This window comes from Magnolia sinica, chromosome 12 (genome assembly GCF_029962835.1).
Source record: "Magnolia sinica isolate HGM2019 chromosome 12, MsV1, whole genome shotgun sequence".
In the NCBI taxonomy this organism is placed as follows: Eukaryota; Viridiplantae; Streptophyta; class Magnoliopsida; order Magnoliales; family Magnoliaceae; genus Magnolia; species Magnolia sinica.
Window position 1 is genome coordinate 38,295,692 of NC_080584.1, and position 10,681 is coordinate 38,306,372.

Sequence of the window (10,681 nt, forward strand, 5' to 3'; positions counted from 1 at the left end):
TAAATGATTTACAGGCTGTGAAGCATTTACAGTTTTTAGTTGTAAATGAAAATCGTCTGAAAAGCTCAGATTTCATTTACCTACAATGAAATTCAGCTTAACAGCTAGTATTTTGAAATTTGGCTATAAACAGATGGCAGCTTAGAGGTTGTTTGGATGCCTGTAAATGGGGCATGTTGTAAATGATTTACCCGGGAAATCATTTACACTCTGCATTTGGATGACTTTTTTCTGCTTGTAAATCATTTACAGCCAGCAGTTACCCCCATCTCATTTACAGGCAAAAAAGGTGGGATTTCATTTACAGAACTTAAAGAATTTACAGGCTATCCAAACACAGAAGATCATTTACAGCTTACAGCCAAACAAGACAGGCTGTAAATGGTTTATACTTGTAAATCATTTACCACTTAAACCATTTACAGGCATCCAAACAACCACTAAACAATTTACATGTTAACCAAGCACATACAACTATTTACCTATAAACAGATTACAGCTAAAAGCCAAACAGGACAGGCTGTAATCAATTTAGAACCTACAAGCATCCAAACGACCCCTAACTGGGATATAATATGGTCAAGCCAGAAAGACTGGAATATGGTAGAGCCATCCGTCTACAGTGCACGTGGCACAGTGATGTTCAATCAGGAATCGCGATCGTCCATCTGGCGGGCAAAGATCACACTTATTGGACAATCATAGTCAGCAATTTTCTGACCATTAACAGTTTTCCTTCACAACCGTCACCTTGATCGGGTGGCTAGGATCATTAAATCGATGAATATCTTGAACCATTCACCATCGGTGGCAGGGCGAAGTAGATGGACGATTTCGATGGACAGATAACCCTGCCATATGTAATGTAGAGAAGATGGTTCCACCGCATCGTTCGGCCAGTTAAGATGAGGAGAAATAAGAAATGGGAAATGGGAGTTGTTATTGGAAACATACCCTGGAGATGAGGTCGTCTGCGACAGCTAAGTGGGTACGACAAAACTGGCATTGGTAGATCCTGCCATGGAGTTCCACCACAAATACCCTCCCCATATCTTCTTCTTCTTCTTCTTCTTCTTCTTCCCCCCCTCTCTCTCTCTCTCACCCTTTTACTATCTATGGGCGCCAGCGCTACGGAAGCGGATTGATTGTATGGTGACCCTTCCATCAGGGATATCCCTGGTGGCAAGCGCTGTGGGGCCCACCCTGATGCACCTGTGTTATTCGTCCAGGCAATGGATTTGTGAGGCCCACGTGATGTATGTATTTTATCCACACCGCCATCCATTTCGCAGGATATTTCAGGAAATGGATTGACTACTCCCCCTGCCACCAGCCATTGGCAGGTAGTCGGTGCTCTGTGGGCCCCACCATGATATATGTGTTTCATCCATGCCGTCCATCTATTTTTATAGATCATTTTATAGTACCAAAGAAAAAATGAGGTATATCTCAATCTCAAGTGAACCACATTACAGGAAACAGTGTTGAATGAACATTGACCATTAAAAATGTTTCAGGGCCAATAAAAGTTTTGGATCAAGCTGATATTTATTGTTTCCCTTTGTCTGGGTATTCATGACCTAATCAACAGATTGGATGTCAAATAAACAGTAAAGTGGTCCTTAGGAGGATTTTAACGGTGGATATCCAATCATTATTGTTTTCCTGTGGTGTGGTCCACCTAAGATTTATATCCCCATCATTTTTTTTGTACCAAGCCCTAAAATGATCTGTAAAAATAGATGAACCAAATGGATGAAACACATAAATCATGGTGGGGCCCACAGAGCACCAACCACCAACCACGGGGCTGGTGTCAGGGGATTAGCCAATCCGTCTCCGATATTTCAGGGACGCGGATTAGCTATTGGCAGGTTCAGTATGAGTAGCGAGACTCGCTATTGAAGTCACATCAACCAAGTTCTGTGGGTCCCACCATGATGTATGTGTTGTATCCGCACCGTTCATACATTTGGAGAGATCATTTTATGGCATCAGCCAAAGAATGAGGCAGATCGAAAGCTGTAGTGGACCCTACCACAGAAAACAGTGGAGAGAATGACGGCCACCACCATCGAAACCTGTTAGTAGCTAATCCGCGTCCATATTCAAGGGCAATAGCGTAAAATGAGGCAGACCACATCACAAGAAATAGTGGAATAATGACACGCAATGGAAACTCCCAAAGGACCCACAGTGATGTTTATCATCCATCGAGCCTGTTGATGTAAAATTGACCTCGAGGAAGGAAAAAACAACTATCAATGTTAGGTGTTCAATCCCCATGTAGTTTTTAACGGTGAATGTTCGATTGCCATTGTATGGTTGTCTTGGATGGTGCTCTAAAATGATATGGCAAAATAGACAACTACATTTTTTATCCACTCCAACCTTTTCATCCACTCCATCGTCCATTTTGCCAGCTCATTTATAAGGCATGAAAAAAAAAAATTTTGAAGCAAATCTTTAAGAATAGGTTGTATGGTAAATAAATATCATTATCTTAGCTTTTTCAAGCTTATGAATTAGGAGTGGCAAATGTTAGAAGTGACATGTGACTAAGACTTTAAGTTGAGCCTTGAGTTACCAACTACGCGGCTAGCGAGCCTATGGATTCATCCAAATCCGCTATCTCAAGTTATAGAGGTGCAATAGTTTGACCAAGTGCTTATGGCTCGCCACAATGATATCCTAGATGATGGTCGGTCTAATGGCAGGTTGGAGTTGATGGTAGATTACGTTTTAAGGGGAGACTGTGCCAGATGATGAGGAGCTTAGGTGCGATATATTGACCCAGGCAACCAATCCAAATTAACGATCTATCTAGGCAGCACGAAGATGTACCATGACATTAGGAAACAGTATTAATAATGCCTTGAAAATTGACACCTGAGTACATAAACTTCGATCCTGAGTTTTCGGGTGTTAACCAAATGAAAATGCTATGTGACCTCTTTCATATTCACATTCATTTCACACTCGAACAATCAGAGTAGTGCAATTCAAATTAGCGGATCCAAAGCGATGTAAAGATAACAAAAATCGATAAATATAAGGCTAATAGTCAAAGTATAATTAAAAAATAGTGTCTGCCGAAATGCGGATTATACAAGCTGTAAAATAAATACCCAAGACGATTAAAGTATAAAGTTTTTTGTTTTCGTCCAATCCTCCAGAAGATAACGGTAGTGGCACAAGTTGATTTAAGCTTACCCGTCTAAGATTTCACTAGTACTTACATTAATAATATTGTCTGGTTGGTGTTTTAAAACGCCGTCCTAGGTGGGAGTGAGTAGGTAACTCAATGATTCCATTAGTTCCAACCCATACATATTATTGACTCAATCAGCACAATTAATGATAAACAATAAATCAAACATTTCCTAAATACTCTTGTCAGATGCACAAATGGGATTATGGAATGAGCCTCAATGATAACTTTGGCTTGATTAGGGGCACCAACAAGCTCCTGTTCCAAAGAAGCAGCAATTGCTTTATCTATCTATAATTTTGCTAGTATTCTCGGCAATGTCAACTTTGGCCTTGTTCAACTTCAACTCCTTAGCCTGCTTTTGAGCTTCGAGATTGGTCATCTGCTCATTAATAGCAACCAAAATTTACTCATAGGTCTTCACTTGTTCCTTAAGAGAATCACACTCTTTGTTTTATCAAAAAATATTAATGAAAGTCCATGACATTTTATCTTTAAGGAGCAGTAATTCCTTATGGTGATGAAATACTTCTAGAGCGATGACTATATTACGAGTCGACTCTAATTGATGTAGTGAGGCACAGAGTTGAATCAAGGAATCGTGAAGCACTAAGACATTAATCTTGGCTAGCTTCGCAGAATTGTCCAGAACTGTGAGAGCATCGTCAAGGGAAAGCCATTGCTCAGAGTTTTGGAACATACAAGCTACAACAGAAAGGGTGTGTTTAACTAGGATAAGTTTGTATGGTGGTGTAACGACCTTGGAAATTTTTGTGCTAATCTTTCCTTTAGTAGTTGTTTTGGGGTATTTAGCGTTATACTCGATTGCTTGTGAAATTCGCATCAGTCACTTTAAATTGTATCTGCATGGCTCAAAACTTGTAGATTAGTTAACGCTATGTTACTCTGAAATCTGGGATCCATCGCTAAATCCAATTGTTCTGGGAAATTTTTGGAAGATCTGGATCGGACCTGGACCGCACGTCGAAAGTCCGATGGCGATGATCTTAGGCTGTTGCGGTCACCGAGTTGGGCTTGACCATCACCTCGAAAATCAAGTCCATGCGATGTTCTGTGTCGATTTAATTGAGTTCGGAGTGAAGAGTGTGAGAACGGTTGGAAATTTAATAAGTTTTTATGAAATCTGAGTCGTATCGCTTACGCGATGATTTTAAGTTATCTGACTGTTGGATTCTGACCTAATTTTACCCTCTGATCAGGGAAGGTGGCCCAGGCATATCCTTGTGCTTGTGGACCTGATCGAGATTCTGTGACCGTTGAATTGAGTGTGATCCGCCACAGCTGATCTGAAGAGCCGGTCGGTACGAAAACTCTGCTTGACCTAGATCCATGGTCAATGAGCTTAAGTCTGACCTTTCGTGGTTATAGGCCCACCAGAAGTATTTCGTTGGATCATAAGAGGCTGGTTTTGGTTATACCCTAAGTGTACCTTGACCCTGGGGTTATTTTCATCAATATTAGGCCTATTTATAGTCCTTAAACCCTAGCTCTCTTTTCCATACGAATTTTCTCTAACCTTAGCTTGGAAAGAGAGTGGAAAAGAGAGAGAAAGTGAGAGAGAAGTTGGTGAATCATCTTGGATTCTTTCCTATTCTTCTACATCCTTGAACCTTCACTTTGAATCGTTATTCTGACGATTCTGAATTCATCCTTGGGTAAGTTAACCTAACGCTAATCTGTGTTAGAGCTTAGAATAGTCTTGGTGTTGTTGTATCTCATTTTTATTCTTGCCTTAGGTTATTCTATCGCCGTTGACGAAGACAACTCGTCTGAAATCAGTTCGGTGTTCTTTCCTTGCTTAAGGTGCGGACTTTAAGTGTATAGGTTATGGTTTTCAAGGCTTTCAATGCCACTTAATGATTTATTCTTGTTATGGATGAGATTTCACATGCCAAATGTTGTGTTTATGTTGCGTTCCTGATATGCATGTGTTATATTGAGATTTGTGTATTCTATGTGTATGTATAAAGTACCGTATACGTATAAAATATGCACTTGTGTTTGCCATGATTATTTGTCATGTATGTATGCTAGATGTATGTATGACAACTCCTTGGTAAAGGGAATTGTCCAAATGCTTGTTTTTCAACATACGTCATGTATGTTGTATCATGTATTCCAAGTGTTTGTAGAAATGCCTGAATGATCTAAAGTGTAACTTATTACACTAATTGCGGGCGTTGAGAAGTGATTCTCAACACTCCTATTGATGTGCATGATTTCCTTCTTGCTAGTTACATTCCATGTTATTTAAATTCAAGCATTACATATGCTTACATTTTTGTTAAGTTGATATTCTTCAAGTGTTTATGTACCATGATTTGAGTTGTTGTTCCTTTACTGTTTTACATTCAATATGATTACCTGTTGTAGTGTAATGTGTGTGGGACTATGCATTAGTCCAGGAAATCGGTAATCGGCCTTAAGATCGTGGCTGAGATTGCTTTCACCACGTAGGACGTATTAGATGAACCCGAGCTGTATTAGAGTTGTTGGCAGTGGTTTAGCCACGCGGAGTGTTTGCGCACTCTATGTCGTTCAACTCAACGTGCGCTCGTGCTAGTCGAGTTCGTCAAATAACCCGATTGTCCGATGTATGTTCACCATGTATGGACGTTATTGCTTGAATCTAGGGTACCGAACTTACCAGTGAAATCCTATTAACCATGGTACCTTGATCCGCTAACACTCATGAGCCGGACATGGTGGTATGGGACACCGTGGTCGAGCTGTCGGCCTACGCTGGGGTGACGAGCCTCCTCGTAGTGACCAGTGAGCAACTAAACTCGTGAGCTGATTATGGTGGTATGGGACACTATATTCGTGGTGTCGGCCTACATTGATTGGTGACGAGCCCTTTGTAGTGACCTTGAGCATGCCTGGATACCGCAATGAGGTGACGAGCCGAACTGTGGTAATGAAGGTGTGATAGGCGTGCATTGATTAGTGACGAGCCCTTTGCTACGACCTTAAACATATGATCGTATGAGACGACTAGGATTGACGACCCTAGAATGGATCACTATTTGGATGGTGACATGAGGAAGGTATCTTAGTTTCCCAATCCTGCTGTATGAAAAGGACTAATAACAACTTGGTAATCATATCCATGCACGGCATTTGCATGTGCTTTGTAGATGTGGCGCACTTTGAGGTGGTGTCATGTGTAACGTAAGATGAAGAAGCTGAGGGTGTACGCGTGAGGGCACGCATCATTTTGCATACATCCCTGCATTAACAAGAGTACTTAGGATTTATTTAATTGTTCTGCTTTATCATTACTGTTTAATTGAACTGATAACATGTTAACCAGTGCCTTATTGTTCCACTGAGTTGATCACTCACTCCCACGTTCTGGGGCGGTGTTAAACACCCACCAGACTCTGTCTTAGGTTTTGATGTTGCAGATGTTGATGGGACTTCTGAGGCAGAGCGGGAGATGGATGATGATGAGGCTGCTTTCTCTTATATGCAGTTTTCAGACGGTTCTAGCGAGCCTTGGTCTGATGCGCGGAATGCTGGGATTATTTTTGGAAATTTAAATGATGTAACTTGATACTTATAATTTTGATAAGTAACACTTTCATATGACCTGGTTTGTATATGTACTTCAGGGATTAACACTTGTACACATATATTTCTATAATCTTCCACTTGCTTTATTCACTTATCCCTAAATTATATCTGTGTTTTGGCTTAATCTATTCCATGTTTTATGTACTAATACAGTCAATCATTAAATATGTTGCATAAGTGATGTTTTGGAACTCGGGAGCTGAGTTATGCTCGACCCCCGAATTTCAAGGCGTTACAAGTTGGTATCAGAGCATGATCTGGATTAAACCGGACCTGGGTTATGGTCACACACCGCACGTTGTCGTCACTTTAGTGTATTTGGGTGCGGGTCTATCGTAGATTTTGTGTTTGTACTCCGTAGCTTCTATCGGCGAAAGTTTCCTGAAAACCTTCACCGAGATCGAGCCTGTGCTCTCTCCTAATCACACACAGCGACCCGAAACCTTTCCTAGACTATCTATTAGTGAGTTTAGATGGTCTCTCTTCCCTTTTTAACCCTTAAACCTTCAAGAAATCTTTATTTTAATCAGATTTCTGTCAGAATGGCCCGATAGGCGTCAAATCATGCAAGGGGCCAATCGGGGCATTTCCTATGGGGCCTAGGGGGGGAACCACTCCTTTTTTACCATGGGGGACCAGGAGGACCTCGCCCAAACAGCGAGGCATCGCCGGTCAGTCCAGAGACCGGCGATGCCATCGCCGGTTCGGCGAGGGCTCACCGATCAGCGGGCCAGGCGGGCCGGGCTGGCGTGGGCCGATGCTTCCTTGGCCTTGTGTGGCCCACCCCTCCACGGTTTTCACCTTAAAACCTATCCTTTAACCTATTTCCTTCATAATCTCCCCTCCCAAGCTCTCCCTTTCTTGAAAACCCTCTCCAATCTTCTCCAAACCTCTCCCAAGTCTTCTTCTTCTTCCATTTTTCGTGCAAACCCATCACCCTATCTCAAAACCCTCATTCCCATTGCTGATTTTCCTTTCTTCCCTTCTCATTTGAGCTCCTACTTTCCCTCTTTGGCTCTCAAGTGTGTGGAAGCTTCACCATCTTCCTATTTCTCTCTTTCTCTCATTTCTCATGGCCCTTTTTGAGATTGTGACAGTCATCTTTTCCATTTCTTCCCTTCTTTCCTTGATGGGGAAGAAGAGAGCACCCGTGGATGAAGCCGGGCCTAGCAGCCCAACCCGTGCATGGAGGCCGCGAGGAGCCGTCGCGAGCACGTCCGCCACTCATGAATTCCAGACCAAGCGGGACCTCGATCCTCGAGCTTCCATTAGTAGAACTTTGTTGGTGGAGTTGTCGCATGGAGTCTTGAAGGCCGTAGAGTCCTTTTTGAGGCTCATGTTGATCCGCGGCTCTTTGGTGAGTTTATGTTGTTGGAGCGCCTAGAAGGGGCTAGTTGGGGTCCCTTGTTCGAAGGCGAGTATCGCGCGAATGCTAGCACTGTTCGAGCCTTTTATGCAAATATTCTTGATCCTTCGTTGGAGCCTCTGCAGTTCAAGATTCCTTGTAGTAGCGGTCGAGTGGGTATTGTCAATGTTGCTTTGATATCCCGACTCCTGAAGGTGCCACTTGGTGAAGTGCATGCCAGCGAGAAGAATGTGAACAGTGTGCACGAGAGGGATCGTCGCACCTGATCCTTGTGTGGTCGTCTGGTCGAATGGCAGCCGAATAGGAGTCTTCTGGCTACCTACATGACGGACGACTTCCGTTTGCTTCACCACATATTTACGTTCAATGTATACCCAAGGTGGAGCAACCGCAGTGAGTGTACGCACCTAATGGTGGATTTCCTATATCAGGTGGGGCAGGAAGCGAAGTTGTGTGTGCCGACGTACATCCTGCGCCAGATTATTCTCATCGCTCGTTCGAGTAGGAGGACCGAGTCGCTTCCATTTGGTCACCTCATTTGCAAGCTTGCTCATGAGTTTGGCTATAGGCTTGGAGCTGAGAAGCCGGTTCCTGTTCGTCATATCAATCTGAGGACTCTTAAGCAGATGGAGATCGGTTTTGGTCGGCATGCCTCAGAGAGTGAGGCTGAGTCTGAGAGCGGTGGTGAAGAGAGTTATGCTGAAGGTGGTGCGGAGATTGAGGAAGAAGCAGAGCAGGACGAGGAAGAGGATGAGGCACAGGATTCGAGTGATAGCTCTCCTCCTGTGGCGCCAGAGCAGAGCGCAGAGCAGACTGCCAGAGATGCCCGTCTTACACGGCTTGAAGAAGGGTAGGCTGTTTTACGGCAGGATATTGTTGATCTTCGAGGCCTTGTTAAACATAAGTTTAAGAAGGTGACTCGAACTCTGAAGTCTATCCTGTGTTGCTTACAGGATAAGGGTGCTCCGCCTCCATCCCCTGATTTCGACAAGTAGCTGTTGTCGTGGTCGTCCTTTACTTTGTTTGTTGTTTTCTTTCTGTGTGTAGCCGTTGTTGGCTTTGTAGTTAGAGTTGTTGTAGTTGTTGTAGTTGTTTGTAGTTGTTTGTGGTTGTTTGTAGTTATTGTAGTTGTTTGAAGTGTTAGATGTTGTTGTTTACATGCTTTCCTAGTCGTGATTCATGTATTACTGCACTACTTATATTGCGACGATTTTGATTAATGGAATGCATGTTATTTATCTTTGGAGTTGTGCTGTATTGCTGTGTGGATGGATTATGTGACGTAGAATCTGACAGGTTGTATCCTCTGCTGAATGTAGGCATGCCTCCTAAGGGTTCGAAGTCTTCGGCTCGTCTCTCTTTGATTGAGTCGCTTGCTGGGGTTCCTCCCTTGAGCGATAGCCAGTCAGATCCACAGATGGGTCCATCTCGTGCCGGTGTTGGGTCGATACCTATGGCTCCTCCAGTCACACCCTCGGTTCCTGAGCTGAGCCGTGCACCTTCGTCTGCTTCGCCTACTGATAGGTTTGAGCAGATGATGCTGTTGATGCAGCAGCAGTACCAGGAGTTCCTCTCTTCCATGGCTGGCATCTTCGCTCAGTCAGTGGGGGCGACTCCACCTATTTCACCTATGCCTCCATCTGGGAGCGCCAGTGCCAGTGGCACTTTCGAGCAATTCCAGCGCTTGCGACCTCCTACTTTTGCGCGTTCTCATAGACCCGAGGAGGCCGAGTATTGGATAAACCGTATCTCTAAGATGCTGAGACCACTGCACTGCTCTGAGGTGGAGCAGGTTGAGCTTGCCTCCTTCATGTTTGAGAAGGAGGCCAGTCTGTGGTGGGATAGCGTTCTTCGCACTGTTGAGGAGGATTTTGTATGGTCGTGGCAGGCGTTTGAGGCGCGCTTCCACGAGAAGTATTTCCCAGTTACGTACCGACATGAGAAGGAGAGTGAGTTCCTTCGCCTTCTCCAAGGAGGGTTGTCGGTGACGGAGTATGAGAACCGATTTACTGAGTTGAGGCGGTATGTTCCTTTGATCCTGGGTGATCAGCCGATGAGGATGCGGCATTTCTCTGAGGGATTGAGACCTGAGATCCAATCGAAGATTTGCTGTGCTAGCATTTCTTCTTATACGGAGCTGGTGAGCATGTCCTTGTGAGCAGAGCAGGACTGGGATAAAGCGTCCCACATGCGAGCACCGATAGTTCCTAGGCTGCGACCGGACTTTCAGTGTGCACCTTTCCTCGACAAGAGGCCGCGAGCAGATTCTCCTCCGAGGCATTCAACGCCGCCCGCTCAACAGATGAGAGCTGATCTTTGATGTTCCTATTGTGGGAAGATAGGGCACTTTGACCGTTTTTGCTTCTCCCGTATGCGAGCTAGTGAATTTACTCCACCGGAGAGGATTAGTTGTCCGATGCCTCAGGTTATTTCTCCTCCACCTCTTTGATCAGTGCCAGCTCATCCATCCTTCAGACCTGCAGTTCCTAGCTTCAGGCCACCTCAGC

The 10,681-nt window shown here is 44.0% G+C and overlaps 1 protein-coding gene across 1 annotated transcript in view; it reads right to left on the reverse strand.

Moving 5' to 3' along the window:
• LOC131221239 (protein yippee-like At5g53940) overlaps nucleotides 1-1,221 on the reverse strand; it is a 36,719-nt gene extending 35,498 nt beyond the window's left edge. Inside the window, exon 1 of the mRNA XM_058216436.1 lies at nucleotides 955-1,221. Coding sequence (XP_058072419.1) covers nucleotides 955-1,050 — 96 coding nt within the window. The 5' untranslated portion in view covers nucleotides 1,051-1,221. The remainder of the gene's footprint in view (nucleotides 1-954) is intronic.
• Nucleotides 1,222-10,681: the final 9,460 nt, after the last annotated feature.